Source organism: Eptesicus fuscus, chromosome 8 (genome assembly GCF_027574615.1).
Source record: "Eptesicus fuscus isolate TK198812 chromosome 8, DD_ASM_mEF_20220401, whole genome shotgun sequence".
NCBI classification, from domain to species: Eukaryota; Metazoa; Chordata; class Mammalia; order Chiroptera; family Vespertilionidae; genus Eptesicus; species Eptesicus fuscus.
Window position 1 is genome coordinate 17,882,820 of NC_072480.1, and position 18,419 is coordinate 17,901,238.

General features: G+C 39.9%; 1 protein-coding gene across 4 annotated transcripts in view; it reads right to left on the reverse strand.

Annotated features, from left to right (window-relative positions):
• GTF2F2 (general transcription factor IIF subunit 2) overlaps nucleotides 1-18,419 on the reverse strand; it is a 201,318-nt gene that overhangs the window by 34,553 nt on the left and 148,346 nt on the right. For all 4 annotated transcript variants that reach the window (XR_008556733.1, XR_003619086.2, XR_008556732.1 and 1 more), the window contains exon 7: nucleotides 15,345-15,488. Coding sequence is in view for 1 of the 4 variants with exons in the window: in XM_008145558.3 (XP_008143780.1) it covers nucleotides 15,345-15,488 (144 nt within the window). In the remaining 3 variants the exon portion in view is untranslated. The remainder of the gene's footprint in view (nucleotides 1-15,344; nucleotides 15,489-18,419) is intronic.

Here is an 18,419-nt window from a genome sequence, read left to right on the forward strand (position 1 = left end):
AAGCTGCGAAGAAATGCAACACAGGTTTTTCACCCCTTTGCATACAGAAAACTGGGAAGAGGAGGGGGAAAGTGAATTGGGGACATCTCTGGAACATGAGCCACCTTGGCATTTGTCTCTTTTCCTTCTTTTGGTTTCACTTCTGCTGTCTTACTAGACCCTGCGCCCTATCTTCCCCTCAGGGCCCTGTTGGATGCATTCCTCTCATTGTAATACTCTTAAGAAGCAGAAAGATGATGGTGATGAAATGGTCAAGGCACAAACCCTACCAATGCCTGCCCTATCTTATGGCTTAACCCAAGTTGTGAGAAAATAATTTATTATTGCATTAATATTTGTGTGCTGGTAAATCATCTTACTTTCAGAAACACTTCATCTATCTGGAATTGGCAAAATATTCATGTTTGCATATTTCAGATAAAGTTCACTTCCTTTGGGCCAAAACTTTTAATTTTAACTATTTGCTTAATGACATGCTTTCTAAATTGTGTTAGTTCATTTGCATGCTGAACATAATATAACCTTAGAATACTGCAAGGCATTCCAAGACTGAGATATGATGGCTTCCAACTGAGAAAAAAATACACATATATAGTTAATGTTGAAGTAGTTAAAAGAAAAATACAATCAGAGATCCCATGAAGATGAAAACAACTCCTTTTGGAATTTAAGTATGATTTCTTGCATTTAGAACCATGGCAACTATCTATTATTGCATTTGGTGTGAGGTATAGTTTTAAAGTACAAAATATATCTTCATAGTTATTATTTGTATACTTGAAAATGTTGCTAGAATCTAACTGGCAAGCAAAGAGACTCTGTAGGTATATATTTTACCAATAGAGCATTAAAATAAATGTTTAAAATACATATTTTTTTATTATTGATAGTATCAAAATATTTCCCATTTTCACCTCCTTTACCCCCTCCACCCAGCCTCTATCCCCCCCCACCAGGTCTTCACCACCCTATTGCCTGTGTCCAGGGGCTATGCATATAAGTATGTAAGTTCTTTGATTTATCTCTTCTCATCCCCCCAGTCCTGACATCGAGGTATGTCAGTCTGCTCTATGCCTCTCTGTTTCAGGTCTTATTTTGTTGGTCAATTCATTTTGTTCACTAGATCCCACAAATAAGTGAGATCATGTGATATTTGTCTTTCTCAGATTGGTTTATTTCACTTAGCATAATGCTCTCTAGGTCCATTCATGCTGTCCCAAAGGGTAAGAGATCCCTCTTTTTTTTTTTTTTAATATATTTTATTGATATTTTACAGAGAGGAAGGGAGAGGGATAGAGAGCTAGAAACATCGATGAGAGAGAATCATCGACCAGCTGCCTCCTGCACACCCCCCACCAGGGATGTGCCCGCAGCCAATGTACATGCCCTTGACCGGAATCGAACCTGGGACCTTTCAGTCCGCAGACCGACGCTCTATCCATTGAGCCAAACCGGTTTCGGCAGAGATCCCTCTTTTTTACAGCTGCATAGTGTTCCATTGTGTGAATGTCCCACAGCTTTTTTATCCATTCACCTGCTGATGGGCACTTGGACTGTTTCCAAATCGTAGCTATTGTAATTAATGCTGCTATCAACATAGGGGTGCATATATTCTTTGACTGTTTTTTTTTTTTTTTTTTTTGGGGGGGGGGGTTAGGATATATTCCCAGAAGTGGGATTGCTGGGTCAAACAGAAGTTCCATTTTCAATTTTTCCACAGTGCCTGCCCCAATCTGCATTCCCACCAGGAGTGAACTAGTGCTCCATTTTCTCCACATCCTCCCCAGCAACTTGTTGTTTATTGATTTTTTGAAGATAGTGATGCTTACAGGTGTGAGGTGATATCTCATTGTGGTTTTAATTTGCATTTCTCTGATGATTAGTGACTTTGAGCATTTTTTCATGTCTTTTGGCCATTTGTTTGTCCTCTTTGGAGAAATGTTTATTTAGGTCCTTTGCCCATTCTTTAATTGGATTGTTACCAATAGAGAATTTTCAGTAAATTACCTAGCATTCCCAATGATGAAGCATTAATCACCTTAAAATATTTGGAATAGAGAATAAAGTTTTTTACCTTAGGGCAATAGCAGATAAACTTTTGCTGGCTAAGGATTAACCTTTTGCACTCAGATGTCGAGTGTGACTCGACACGGTTAGCATTAGAATAAAGGAATCGAGAAAAAAGCAAGCGAGTGCAAAGGGTTAAAGGAGGATTGAGGACAATCTGGTAGTTTCTCAGGCTAAAAAAAGTTACCAAAATGATCCAGCAATTCTACTCCCAAGATAAATAAAAACATATGTTCACACAAAAATGTACCTGAATGATCACAGCAGCTTCATTTATAATAGCCAAAAAGTGAAAACAGGTCAAACATCCATCCATGGGTGAATGGATAAACAAAATGTTTTATGTCCATATAATGGTATACTAGTATTATCTATAATAATCTATAATAATAAAAGCATAATATGCTAATTAGACCAGATGTCCTTCTGGATGACCTTCCGGACTAAGCCTGGGCTGTGAAGGAAGCCCGGGTCCCAGGTGCCAGAGGGAAGCCGGTGCCAGCAGCCGGGGAAAGGAAGGCCTACTCTTGCACGAATTTCGTGCATCGGGCCTCTAGTTCTATATAATAAAACCCTAATATGCAAATTGACCGAAAGGAAGAATGACAGGTTGCTATGACAAGCACTGACCACCAGGGGGCAGATGCTCAATACAGGAGCTGCCCCTGGTGGTCAATGGGAACGCCGCTCAGCCAGAAGCCAGGCTCACCGTTCCTTAGCGCTGCCTTGGAGGCTGGAGGTAAGGAGCCAGGGGTCCCGGACTGCGAGAGCCCCAGACTGTGAGAGGGATGTCTGACTGCCGGCTTAGGCCCGAACCCTGGGGGATCGGGCCTAAGCCGGCAGTCAGACATCCCCCGAGGGCTTCTGGACTGAAAGAGGGCACAGGCTGGGCTGAGGGACCCCTGCCCCCAAGTGCACGAATATCATGCACCGGGCTTCTACTTTGGCAATAAAAAGGAATGAAATACTGGCAGGTGCTACACCATGAATAAAACTTGAAAATATTATGCCTAAATGAGAGAAGCCATTCATAAGATATCACATATTATATGGTTCCATTTACATGAAACTTCCAGAATAGGCAAATCTATAAAGACAGAAAGTAGACTAGTGCTTGCTTAGGGTCTGGGGTAAGAGAAAAGGGGGCCCTAGCCGGTTTGGCTCAGAGGATAGAGCGTCAGCCTGTGAACGGAGGGTCCCAGGTTTAATTCCAGTCAAGGGCACATGCCTGGGTTGCAGGCTTAATCCCCAGCAGGGGGCATGCAGTAGGCAGCTGATCAACGATTCTCTCCCATCATTGATGTTTCTCTCTCTCTCTCCCTATTTCTCCCTGAAATCAATTAAAAAATATTTTAAAAAGATGAAAGAAAAGAGGAAAGGGGGAGTGATTGCTAATAGGTATGGGGTTTTTTTCTGGAGTGAAAAAAATGTTCTAAAATTGATTGTGGTTGATGGTTATACAACTGTGTGAATATACTAAAATCCACTGAACTATAACTTAAAAAGTTTAAGTTGTACTGAAAATAAAGTTTTTAAATTTGGAGAAAAAAAGGAGACCTCTCCAGATCATAACAACAAATTGAGATAACACAATTTTTAAAGTATTAAATTATCATGGGTAAAGTAATGTGTCCAACAGTGGCTGGCTCTGTGTGTCAGTTCATATATACAGGAAAACATGATGGAACTAGAATATCTGTCTGCCATTTACAGGGGCATCTCAATGCCCCGTCTGAGATGGAGAAACTGGGAGGCTTCAAACACCTATCTAAATCTGTATTTTCTCTAATTCAGAGACCAATGCAAAGAAAATGATCTCTTTCCTGAGGCAATTCCCATAAGAATTGCAAGCCTAAAAACAAGTCCTAGCATGCTCAGGGAATAAATAAAATCAGGAGAAAGAGGTTAATAAGCTTAAAAACTTACTTTACCTTCCTTTAAATCAAATGGGACAGGAAGGGGGGGGGTAAGAGTTTATGGGTAATGCGATTTTCAGATAAAATATAAATATTGTGACCTACTGCTATTAATTAAAAATTCTATGTAAATTTGTACATAAATAAATGCCCATTTTTGTTTTCTGGATGCCTATGTCAGATATTACTTTTTAAAAAAATATATTTTATTGATTTTTTTACAGAGAAAAAGGGAGAGGGATAGAGAGTTAGAAACATCGATGAGAGAGAAACATCGATCAGCTGCCTCCTGCACATCCCCTACTGGGGATGTGCCCACAACCAAAGTATATGCCCTTGATGGGAATCAACCTGGGACCCTTCAGTCCGCAGGCCAACACTCTATCCACTGAGCCAAACGGGTTAGGGCTCAGATAGTGCTTTTATCAACATAATATCTCATGTAAAATCTAAACTCAATTGGTCATGTTAGTAAATTAACCCAAATTTTACCTTATTCAGAAACATGATTAAAAAAAAAGGCTGAAACAAACCATATAAGTTGAAAGAGAAAATGGTACTATCCCATAATAAACTTGGTAGAACTATTGCTTATTAGTACATTTTATTCATAGGGAAAATATTAAAATCTCATAAATATTTAAATTTCATCCATTTATATTCAACATAGTTAATAATTTATTTTAGCATGACATTTCATATTTTAAACCTTGCAATTAAGGCTTTACTTCATAAAGTTAGCAAATAATTACTTAAAAAAAACCCAACACAACAGCCCTGGCTGATTGCTCAGTGGTTAGGGCATTGGACTGCATACCAAAGGGTTGTGGGTTTGATTCTGGGCCTCAGTTGGGGCATGTGCGAGAGGCAACCTATCGATGTGTCTCTCTCACATTGATGTTTCTCTCCTTCCATCCCCTCTTCTTCCTCCCTTCCACTCTGAAAAATCAGTAGAAAAAATATCCTCAGGTGAGAATTAAAAAGAAAGAAAGAAAAGTAACAGGAGTCTCACAAAGGACTGTCATTAATTAAAATGCTCTATTGGGAAATTGGTGGTCTTTTTAGTTTTAATAGTTACCATTCAAAAATAATAATTTCCAGTTATAGGAAAAATGAAAGAGAGAACTGAAAGAAAATATGTGAACAAAAAAGATGATAAATATTTAGGAGGGAAAAAAGAGAAAAAAAAACTTACTAAGTAGTAAATTTAGGAATGAGTTTCAAACGTTTAAAAATACCTATTTTTACTTTGGATTAGGAACTAAATGAGCTGAGGTAAAGCTTAAATTCTATTCTCTACATACCTGCTTTAGATTAATGATGATGATCCTATTTAATAAAGAGAGAATATGCTAAGTGACCCTCATGCCATTGCAAAGATGGCGGCGCCCACAGCCAATAAGGAGGGAATATGCTAATTGACTGCCACACCCTCAAAGATGGCAGCGCCCACAGCCACATGATGGCGGTGACCAGTCCTCTCAGCCCTACCAGGGCGCCTGCCTCTGGAGTCCCCCAGTCCCCTCAGCCCCCCAGCTGCCCAGGGCTAGCCCGAGGCGCAGGCAAACCTTGGATGGTGGCTGCCCAGCTGCTCAGGGCCGCCCGAGGCTCAGGTAACCAGGGCTGGCTGAGGCTTGCGCTGCTGGCAGTGGCAGCAGCAGAGGTGTGATGGGGCGTCATCTTGCCCAAATCACCAGGTCGCCTCCCGCCTGGGGGCTCCCGGACTGTGAGAGGGGGCAGGCCGGGCTGAGGGACCCCTCCATCCGCTCCAGTGCATGAATTTTCATGCACCAGGCCTCTAATTCTTAATAACAGAGAAATTAGAAAGGAGTTTGCCTGAGAGAGAAATTAGCTTTTTATTTTTTTTCATTAAAAGGGATTCCTATTGTTAGGAGAAAAAAAAATTCCTCATCCGAGGATATTTTTTTTCCATTGATTTGTAGAGAGTGTAGAAAGAGGGGGAGGGAGGGAGGAGAGAAAGAAGGAGAGAGAAACATCGATTGGTTGCCTCCCATGAGGGATCAAACCTTCAACCCAGGTATATGCCCTTAACTGGGAATGAACCCGCAACCTTTTGATGTACAGGATGACACTCCAACCAACTGAGCCACTTGGCCAAGACTGTTAGAAAAACATTTTCCTTGTTTATCTACACACACACACACACACACACACACACACACACACACACACACACTAGAGGCCTGATGCACGAAGATTCGTGCAAGAATGGGCCTTCCTTACCCTGGCTGCCATCACTGCCTTTGCTCCAGCCAGAGCCGCCTTTTTGCTCCGGCCCGGACCGCCTTTCCGTCTTCCCATGCTGCCCAGAGGCCCAGAGCGGCTGGGGCGGTGCAGAATGCCTGCGTCGTCGCCCCGGGCCGCTCGGTGCCTGCATATGAAAATTAACCCGCCATCTTTGTTGAGTTAATTTGCATACTCACACCGGATTGGCTGGTGGCACCGCGAAGGTACGGTCAATTTGCATCTTACTCTTTTATTAGTGTAGATGTGTGTGTGTGTCAGAATATAGAAGAGGCAATGTAGTAAGAGATATTCCTAGACTGAAGTCAGGACAACTGGGTTTAAGCCACCAAGCAACTCGCTTCTCTGGCTCTATACATTAGAAAGGTTACCTTTAAGATCCTGAGTCAAATGTATATATATAATTTTAATTATATAAGTTATATAATAAAAGTGTATGTGTATATATATGCGCTTATATTTATAGAATGAAGAGGAAATAGGAATATGGGTATCTGGTATCTGGCTTGAGCAATTTGGGGAATGGTGGTGTCACTTTAAATGGAGCAGTCTGGGGAAAGCTTTGGAGGGGTGTAGAAATCAAAAGTTCTGCTTTGAGCACACTAAACTTGAGACTACAATAAAATGATTAACACTGATTAGGTGTTAACTCTGTACCAGGCAGTGTGGCACAAGGTGGGACAGGCAGTGGGCCCTGGTTGGCAGAGTACTCCTATCCCAACCTCTTGGTTCAGGAATGGGCACAAACCTCTACCAGGTCAATAAGATCTTCCCTGGGGTTTTACTGGAATAGTCAGGACAGATATTCTCTTCTTGCTTAGGGGTTGCTAGCTATAGGCTGCTTTAGGGGATCATTTTGGCTACTACATGGCAAGATCCTGCCTAAGAATAAAGATTACTCACAAGAAACATAGAATGATTATGAGAGATGGAAAGGGACAGTTCTAACTAAAAAATATTAGTATCTGGATCTAGCCATATTTAAAGGTAGGTTCATTCCTGAATTCCTGGCTACTGTAGCCAATAAATTCTATTTCTGTTTAAGCTAGTTAGTTTGAGTTGCGTTTCTATTCCTTACAACTGAGAGTCCCAACCAATTCACAGATCTATAATAGCACATACTGGTAAATAAAAGTTTATTTTTTGACAGGAGAAATTCTCAATATGTAAAATTTCTAGTAATTTTATCCTTAAAAAACACACGTATCTTCCTGATGCCAAATTGTGCTTAAATTACTTATATTTAACTATACTCTGGCCTGTCTGAAAATAAACTCTGAGGATTAGGTTAACATTACCTTATTGCCACACTACTTAATGAAAAGCCTACTTTGTGTAAATAAGCAACAACCTGTTGAGCACTGTTCAGTGCTGGGGAACTTGAAGTATGGGAGTCAAGCTGCCTCAAAATAAAAATTTTGCCTAGGTTTTCTTGTTGATTTAAATTTACCTTAACAAAAGCACACAAACAGTTCAATAACATTCTTAACTAAACTAAAATAACTCACTGGATTGACAGGATTGGGTATGTTGATTTACAGGGGCTTACTAATAATTAAAGATAAATTTCCCTAATTCTTGACCTGAAATTCAATGGATGCAGCACAAAGAAATTAAATGGTTCAGTTATCAGGAGAGCTGATTTTGGATGACACTTTTAATAGAAATGTGTTTAAAGGAACCCCAGTAAATGGGTTCTGTGCTAGAAAAGAGTGTTAGTGCTCAAAGTGATCTTGGCAGTTTACTGTTCCAAAGGGAGCAATTAGATAAAGTTTCAATGATTTGTATTTTTGAAGGAATCCTATTTTACATATGCTTCTATTTTAAAGATATAATAAAATATAAAGGAAGACTAGACACAATAAATAATAATAATAAAAAGACTAGACATAACACATTCAAAATGACAGATCAAAAATTGCCAGGTGACAAAAAATAGAATTCCTCTGATAGTTCAGTTTGGGTAGCCAACATTTAAACTATAAGAACACTCCTTTAAATGTTACTGACAGTGTTTCTGACTTTACATCAGTTACCGGAGCTTGGCCTTTTAAATCAGCTTATTTGCCCTTTAACTCCTTGATTGTTTATGCAAGTCATATACTGACGAATGAGAAAGAAAGACTGGCCCGGAGAACAGCTTCTCTAATTAATAATTTTGCTTACAGAAGTAAAGTCTTTCAGGAAGAAGAATATGGAAAGGAAGGGATTAGAAAAATCAAGAAAATACTTAAAAATTCACTCAGAATGCATAAAATGACATTTGAAAGGCCAGAAAGCAGATGGTAACTTAAGAATATGGTAGTAGTATTAATGAGGATGTGTTGAAGTGATACACTTCATGGTTAGAAACTTCTCAAAAGTTGTATTGGAAACCATGTGAAAATGAGAGAATGTCATTAAATTCAGGTACTAAAAAAATGATTATTAACATGAACAAGATATTTTTCTTCCCTTTTACATGGGACTAAAAAATGTGTTTCATAATAATATTAAAAATAATTATTTGCAAAATACTTGACAGTTAATGCATCTTTCATAAACATTAATAATTTATAGGGATACTATAAATTGTATTATTTTAAACACATATTTTAATTTAATAATATCATAAACATTTAATATAAACAATAGGTACATTTTATATTAAGTATGTCATATGTTAAATAATTTAAATGTTAAATAGATGATATATTATACATTAAACATATTTAAGTATCTTGTCCAGGACTAACTGGCTAAATGGTAGGACTGGGACTTAAATTCAGATTCCATAACTCCAAATCCAGTACTCTTTCCTTTCCTGGATCTTTTTTTTTTTTTTTTTAATTTAAAAAATCTTTATTGTTCAGATTATTACAATTGTTCCTCTTTTTTCCCCCCATAGCTCCCCTCCACCCGGTCCCCACCCCACCCTCTGCCCTACCTGCCCCCCTACTGTCCTCATCCATAGGTGTACGATTTTTTTTTTAATAAATCTTTATTGTTCAGATTATTACAATTGTTTCTCTTCCCCCCCCCCCCATATCTCCCCACCACCCGGTTCCCACCCCTCCTCTGCCCTTACCTCCCCCCTGTTGTCCTTATCCATAGGTGTACGATTTTTGTCCAGTCTCTTCCCGTACCCCCCACACCCCTTTACCCCTGAGAATTTTCAGTCCACTTTCTTTCTATGGCCCTGATTCTATTATATTCACCAGTTTATTCTGTTCATCAGATTTTTAATTCACTTGATTTTTAGATTCACTTGTTGATAGATATGTATTTGTTGTTCATAATTTTTATCTTTATCTTTTTCTTCTTCTTCCTCTTCCTCTTCTTAAAGAATACCTTTCAGCATTTCATATAATACTGGTTTGGTGTTGATGAACTCCTTTAGCTTTTTCTTATCTGTGAAGCTCTTTATCTGACCTTCAATTCTGAAAGCTACGCTGGGTAATCTTGGTTGTAGGTTCTTGCTATTCATCACTTTGAATATTTCTTGCCATTCCCTTCTGGCCTGCATAGTTTCTGTTGAGAAATCAGCTGACAATCGTATGGGTGCTCCCTTGTAGGTAATTAACTGTTTTTCTCTTGCTGCTTTTAATATTCTCTCTTTGCCTTTTGCTCTTGGCATTTTAATTATGATGTGTCTTGGTGTGGTCCTCTTTGGATTCCTTTTGTTTGGGGTTCTCTGCGCTTCCTGGACTTGTAAGTCTATTTCTTTCACCAGGTGGGGGAAGTTTTCAGTCATTATTTCTTCAAATAGGTTTTCAGTATCTTGCTCTCTCTCTTCTTCTGGCAACCCCATTATTCTGATGTTGGTACTCTTGAAGTTGTCCCAGAGACTTCTTACACTATCTTCAAATTTTTGGATTCTTTTTTCTTTTTGCTTTTCTGGTTGTGTTTGTTGCTTCTTTGTATTTCAAATCTTTGACTTGATTCTTGCATTCCTCTAGTCTGCTGTTGGGTCTCTGTATAATATTTTTTATTTCAGTCAGTGTATGTTTAATTTCTAGTTGGTCCTTTTTCATATCCTCGAGGGTCTCACTAAATTTATTGGCCTTTTCTAGGAAATTCTTGAAAAACCTTATAACCATGGTTTTGAACTCTATATCCAGTAGTTTGTTTTCCTCCATTTCTTTAGTTTGTGATCTGTTTCTTTGTCTCCGCATTTTCGTTGCTTCCCTGAGTTGGTAGGGTAGCTCTGTGTGCTAGGTGTCCTATATGGTACAGTGGCTTGGCCTCCCCAGTTACCTGAGGTGGACACTCTTGGTGCACCCCTTGGTGGACTGTGTGTACAGCCTTGATGTAGTTAAGTCTTTTTTTTTTTTAAATATATTTTATTGATTTTTTACAGAGAGGAAGAGAGAGGGATAGAGAGTTAGAAACATCGATAAGAGAGAAACATCGATCAGCTGCCTCTTGCACACCCCCTACTGGGGATGTGCCTGCAACCAAGGTACATGCCCTTGGCCGGAATCGAACCTGGGACCCTTGAGTCCACAGGCCGATGCTCTATCCACTGAGCCAAACCGGTTTCGGCCTGTAGTTAAGTCTTGATTGTTGTTGGTATCACTGGGAGGAACTGACCTCCAGGCCAGTTGGCTGTGAGGATCAGCTGTGTCTACGCCGGGAGAACTTCTGTGCGGGAGGCAGCCTTATGAGACAAGACTTGCAAAATTGCAAAATCCTCTGTGCTTAGCTTGGATGGGGCAGAGTCTCAGGGCTAAGCAGACAGTCTTGGCTTCCTGTCAGCCCTGTCCTATGAGGCCCCTGGGTCTCAGTGTCCCTTGGTAATCGCTGCAAGCACCTCTAAGAGTAAGCCGCCCTTGAGTTTCGCCTGCTGCCAGACAGTCCAGTTTCTCCCCCAATGAATCTGGATTCCCAGATTTTCGCCCGAAACTGGAGTTCAGCGTAGTGGGGAGCTTCCATTTCCCACCCGCTAGGGAAAGCCAGCGGCACACTCAGCAGTCAGTCCTCTCTTCGTGCACTCACATGTGCACCTCCAGACCTCTGCCTTTCACAGCTTCCGAGTTTCCGCCTGACAGTCCAGATTCCCCCCGTATAAGCCTGGGTCCCCATGGTCTCGCCCGGAACTGGGGTTCAGTGCAGTCAGAACTGGGGTTCAGCGCAGTCGGGAGCTTTTGTCTCCTTCCTGCTAGAGAAAGCCAGCCAGGCACTCAGCTGCCCGCGCACGTGTCTCCATACCTCAGCCTTTTGCAGCTCCTCTGTTTCTCCGTGTGCTTTCCTCTTTCCTTCTAGTTGTAGAATTTCCACTCAGCCAGCTTTCCTGTGGTTCTGGATGATGTTCGTTTTGTCCTTTAGTTGTAGTTTTGAAATTGTGTGAGGCAGCAGTTTAGGTGTTTGTTTACCTATGCCGCCGTCTTGGTTTCTCTGCCCCTTTCCTGGATCTTTTTAAAAAAATATATATTTTATTGATTTTTTTACAGAGAGGAAGAGGAATAGAGAGTTAGAAACATCGATGATAGAGAAACATCGATCAGCTGCCTCTTGCACAACCCCTACTGGGGATGTGCCCGCAACCAAGGTACATGCCCTTGACAGGAATTGAACCTGGGACCTTTCAGTCTGCAGGCCGACACTCTATCCACTGAGCCAAACCGGTTTGGCCCTTTCCTGGATCTTTATGCTACTCTGGGTTCCTTCATTCTCATTGCTGCTCAGACTAAAATCAAATTAGTAGGAGTGTACAGATGACCATTAGAACAGACTCACTTAATGTAATGTGTACCTTTTACAGGGAACAGTTACCTATATGAAAATGAGTTGGACTTTGGCCACTTTTTTCTAGGTCAATCAATAGGCTTTGCCAACTCAGCTCAAATGTGAGAGGGAGGTAGAGAGAAGGAGATGAAATAGGAGGGGGAATCAGATTTAGAGCTGGAAAGGATCACAAAGATAATCTACTCCCTTAATTTTAGAACTGGAAGTGACTTCCCTAGACCCTACTGAGGGAAATGGCAAGGCTGGAACTAATTCCTGCCTTCTCCTCTAAGCAAGTATAATTGTAGCCCTGATATTCTACACTTTCTGGCTCTACACATTAGAAATGATAGAGCTTTTTGTCCTCCATTCCTGGTATAAATGAGATCAGGCTTGAAAAATCCATCTGAGGAAAATATGGTGGCTCTGGATACTGAGGATATAACCATTTCCCTTTTTCCAAATTAATTCATCTAATATTTACTGAATTCCTACTGTGTTGCAGAGTATATAAATATTTAGGGATGTGAATATACAATTCTGTATTTAAGAACCTTATGCTTGCTGAGGCAATTCAGTCTCTAAATAATAAAACTATTATGCCCAGGCAGTGTGGCTCAGTGGTTGAATGTCGACCTATGAACCGGGAAGTCACAGTTTGATTCCCAGTCAGGGCATATGCCCAGATTGCAGGCTCCAACCCCAGTGTGGGGCGTGCAGGAAGCAGCCAATCAATGATTCTCTCTCATCATTGATGTATCTATCTCTCTCCCTCCCCCTTCCTCTCTGAAATCAATAAAAAAAATTTTAAAAATGATTATAAAATAATTGTTTCTAGATCACTGGTTCACAAGCTCTTTGAGGGTCCTAGGTCCTCTATGAGGACCTGATATAAACTATGGATCTACTCCCCAGAAAAATCCATAACTTTTTGTACATATTCAAGAGATTACTGGATCCTCTTAAAGCCAATGAATTAAAGAAAGCTCCATTATAAGAGATTCACTGAGTACCAACACATAAAAATTATCTGAAGAACCAAAATTGAGAGAATCACCAGTTATCCCTTTTCTTTGATGCAGATGAATAAACTTTAAAAACATGCCATTGTTGGGGGTGGGGGCAGCTGGGGAGAGGTCAATGGGGGAAAAAGTAGACTTATGTAATACTTTAAACAATAAAGAATTTAAATAAAAAAATTAATCATCTAAATTCAGATAGTTTTGTCCCAGTTAAGACATTAAATATAAGTTTGGGTCAGTTTAGCTCAATCAAGAACACCCATTGGTAAGCTGAGTTCAATCAATCATCCCTGAGTTAGCTGTCCCTTTGGCCTGTCAACTCTGAAAACTCTAGTTCCCTGAGGAACTAGGGGGGCGCAAGTAGCCGTATTTGTTGTGTAGTAGTAGTTGAAGTAGTTATAGAACTAGTAGTAGTTATTAAAAAAAGCATTAAAAAAGTTTGCTATAAAACAGTATGCCATGTCCTGGCCGGTTTGGCTCAGTGGATGGAGCGTCGGCTTGCGGACTGAAAGGTCCCAGGTTTGATTCCAGTCAAGGGCAATGTACCTTGGTTGCAGGCACAACCCCAGTGGGAGGTGTGCAGGAGGCAGCTGATTGATGTTTCTGACTCTCTATCCCTTTCCCTTCCTCTCTGTAAAAAATCAATAAGATATTTGAAAAAACCCCAGTATGCCTTGTTTTGCTAGCAGCAGCCTCACACATCTCATATTTATTGCATCTCTTGATAGTATCATTTCCTTTTGTGCTTAATTTAATCTGTTTTGTACAGTAACATGCTGCACACTCTCGTAGCCTAGGAGTAACAGGCTATCCCGAATTGCCTATAAAGGCATGTTGTATTTATGTGTACATAGTATGAATGTTATGTATGACATAGAAATAGATCTGTTGCATCACCATTAAAAAAAAAAGTGCCTTTGCATGTTAAGGCAAAGGAACTCTTTTGCTAGTACCTTCTGAATGTCCCTCTATAAATGTCTATTTCCATATATGGTATTATTATTCAATGAGAATATGTTGTTTGTATTCAGAGTTTCCAGATTGACTTTTTCATATTTACATAAAACACAAAGATAGACTTCATTAAAACTGGAAAAAACAAGGCTTAGCTAATGAATTATTCTATTTCAACTTTTTTTTCCTAGCTTGGAATGCCGTTTCTGAGGCTTTGATGCTGAAGGGAATGAAGTCATTAAGATGAGTTGATAATAATGTAGTATGAGCACTTTCCTGCTATCTATTAAAAAAATTATTTAGATATTTTGGAATTTAAATTAATTTCTTAATAAAAAAGTAAAAGATTGAAGTACAACAGCAGAGAAATTTCTACAGAAGTGAGAAACTATACAATCAATACTGAAGTTTCATAAATCATTTCCTACAGCTTTGAATAAATAGGGGAAAAAAGTACCAAGCCCTTTAATAAGAAATGATTTGGTTATGTTAAAAAGTTTTTAAAAACTGTTTATCTTGCTACATATTCTGAAGCAAATAAACAGGACAGTTAGAATTAACATATCCTTGAGCATACTAGCAAAGTGGACAACTGATCAAAGAAACTAGATAAAAGGACAGAAAATAAAAGGTTTTGCATTTAAATTTAAAACTTGTAAATAAATACTGTTATAATTCAATTTGATGCTTTGCTAACATTAAGTATAAGAAAGAGAAACAGAAGGAAATGTCAAAGGCTGGAGAAAGGATTTGGATTCCAGCATTTTAAATGGATTAGAAATACAAATTATTACCAAATATGCACAACAGTCTGGAGAACTGGTAAAAAATGATGGTTTAAAGAACAAACAAGATTTCAAAAACTTCAATTTATTTCCTTAAAAATGCAGAACAGGCAGACCTAACTAGTCTCAACAAGCATCAGGAGGCAGTACTGCCAGTTTAAAAGGACCTAATGCTAATGTTAGGTAGATTCTGATTTTAAAAATCCATTACAGAACAGCCCACAAGGCAGAATAAACTCTCTCATTGTGACAGACTAGTATGACTCTTAAAAGAATATGATTCTTCTAAGACACATTTTCCAATTAAAAAAAGGAGCTGAGCTTTTTCGGAGGAAGCTAGGAGAACATAAGAAAGACTAGAAATTACATAAAAAACGACTTCAAGCTTAATGTTCAGGATCAGTCAAAAGGAGGATAAACTCACCTTTATTTCTTATGCAACTATTAATATTAAATATACTTGAAATTCAAAATAATGAAGCTGATGTTATAAACAAAAGAAAGCTGCATTAAGACACCCTTTCTGCCTTTAGCATGGTGCATGTGAACTTACATATGATACACCTCTCTTCAGTGGTGCACTGTTAATGAAGGACACATTTAAAGGATCAATGTGAGCATATACATACCACAGGCTGTTTTGTGATGTCCACCAAGTCCTTAAGGTTATAATACTGATGTTTCTCAAAAGCTGAAAATAGCATGTCTAAAACATATTGTTTATCAGCTCGAGCTCGTTTTCCATCTTCTTTCTTTTTCCTTTCATATTCAATCTATGTGCAAAAAGCAAAAGAAATAAAAGCATCAATTCAACATGCTCACTCTGAAACAGGCATTTCCTTTCTTTCCTTTTTAAAAAAAAAATACATTTTTACTGATTTCAGAGAAGAAAGGAGAGGGAGAAAGACACAGAAACATTAATGATGAGAGAGAATCATTGACTGGCTGTCTCCTGCATGCCCCCTACTGGGGATCAAGCCCATAACCCGGGCATCTGCCCTGACTGGGAATTGAACCGTGACCTCCTGGTTCATAGTCAATGCTCAACCACTGCGCCACACTGGCTGGGCCAGGCATTTTCTTTTTAGCCATACAAATAACAATTAGATTTTAAACTGTAAGGGAGCAGATTTAAGAGCAGTGGTTCAGAACCTGGGGTCCTCACTGCTCCCAGGGGTCCTCAGATCTTTAAGGCTCTAAAAGTATTAGGTCAGTATTAATGTTTATCCATAAACCATTTTCATTATTTCCTAAATTTAGCTTTATGCAATGTGTCCATTTCTAAAAAACAAAAAAAAAAGGGGGGGGGGCTTTCTTTGCCAAAATTCTATCAATTCAGTGTGGCTACTTGTTAGCTCATATTGATCAGGAAGTCTAACTTTAAGTTCTTTTGTTTTTGATTGTCCAAAATACAGTACATTTATCTAAGAAATGTAGGTTAGTAGGTAACATCTTTCAAATTTGGGGGACTTAGGGGCAGCCAGAAAGTTAAGAGACTGGCAGGTCATAGAGCAGGTTCTCTAGGAAGTGACAAGTTTGGGAAGCATCGGTAAAAAGCCAAGAATGTGGGCAGTAACAGGAGGCTGCTTCTCACCGACTGGGTGACCTCCCTGAACTCGTTTCTTCTATAAAATGAAGTAAACGATGACACTAAGGGGAGGTATAGATTTAATTCTAGTGTTATCATCCAGGGACTCATTCATTTGTAAAAAATTATCTTTTTATTGAAAATATGCAAACTTTCAGCTAATTAAGCTTTTAATTTTCTTAGAAACAACTTCATTTTAATAAGGCATCAGGAACTTGTTAGAAGAACTATATATAAACTGCAGCAGCCAGCCCACCTGGTAAATAAAGCATCAGCAAGTGACAGCTGCCAGAGAGCAATCTGCTGTGCATCCACTGGAATAACTATAATCTAGGGGCTTGCGTCCAAAGTAATGAAATACTTTCAAAACTTACAATAAATCACTACATAAATTCCAGCCTCATACAGTTGGTCTTACTCTATTTTAACAATAAAGATTTCTTATTAAAAAGATAATATTTAGTTTCTACTGATGTTAAGACTAAAAATGTACCTTATACTTAATCAAAAATTTTCACGTTAGTGGCAACAAAGAATATCTGTCTTTCAAGTAAATAAAACTAGAAACCAGACAAGGAAAAAGGTCTAAAAACCGACTTAATCTTTTTGATATGTAGACCTTGGGAGTAAAATTCAAAATTTATTCATCTCAGGAAGTAGAGAAGAGTGATGGTGTGTAAGGGCACAAACTTGCAACAAGCAGTAGATAAGCCATAGAGATCTAGAGCACAGTGTAATGAATATAGACAATATTGTACTTTAATTATGTAGTATGAATATAGATAACATTTACTATAATTATGTAATATGGTAAACATCACTAGGACAATCCTATATAATAAGGTAATATGCAAATCGACCGTCACGCCCACGCACAAGAGGGCCACGCCCATGTCATCACAAGATGGTCACCCCCATATGGTCATAGATGGCCGCGCCCATGTGGTCACAGATGGCCACCTCCATGTGATCACAAGATGGCCGCCCCTACATGGTCATAAGATGGCCATGCCCATGTGGTCACAAGATGGCCACCATAAGATGGCTAGCAGGGGAGGGCAGTTGTGGGTGATCAGGCCAGCAGGGGAGGGCAGTTGCGGAGGACCAGGCCTGCAGGGGAGGGCAGTTAGGAGCGACCAGGCCGGCAGGGGAGGAGAGTTGGGGGCGATTGGGCCTGCAGGGGAGCAGTTAGGTGTTGATCAGGCTGGCAGGGGGTGGTTAGATGGCTATCAGGCTGGCAGGCAGAAGCGGTTAGAGGCAATCAGGCAGGCAGGTGAGCGGTTGGGAGGCAGGTGTCCCAGATTGTGAGAGAGGTCCCAGATTGGAGAGGGTGCAGGCTTGGCTGAGGGACACCCCCCCCCCCAGTGCACAAATTTCGTGCACCGGGCCTCTAGGATATTATAATATGATCTTGTTCTAGGAGCTTTGTGATCTATCACATTTAAAATGCTCAAGGTTGAGCATCCACCTATGAACCAGGAGGCCTCTAGTCATATTATAATATACTAGAGGCCCGGTGCACGAAATTCGTGCACTTGGATGGGTCCCTCAGCCCGGTCTGTGCCCTCTCGCAGTCTGGGAGCTCTCGGTGGATGTCCAACTGACAGCTTAGGCCTGCTCCCCTAAGCCGTCAGTCGGACATCCCTAGCGCTGCCGCGGAGGCGGGAGAGGCTCCCGGCACCACCGCTGCACTTGCCAGCCATGAGCCCAGTTGAGGGCTTCTGGCTGAGCGGCGCTCCTCCTGTGGGTGCACACTGACCACCAGGGGGCAGTGAGTGTCTGCACTCTGGTGGTCAGTGCGCATCATAGTGACCAGTCATTCCACTGTTCGGTTGATTTGCATATTAGCCTTTTATCATATAGGATACATATATCAAAGTAACATGTACAACTTAAATTTACCCAATGTTATATGTCAAATTTATTCAATTTAGAAAATAAATAAATCCATCACTTTAAAATATTACACATAGACTATGGGATACCCACTGCACTAAGATACAAGGCAAATAAGGAAGCATCTTACAAAATGTATCCCTTTCTTAGGGCTCATGTACTAAAATGTATATAGGGGACCTTGAGCATTTTATTAAAATTTTTTTTAATTGATTTCAGA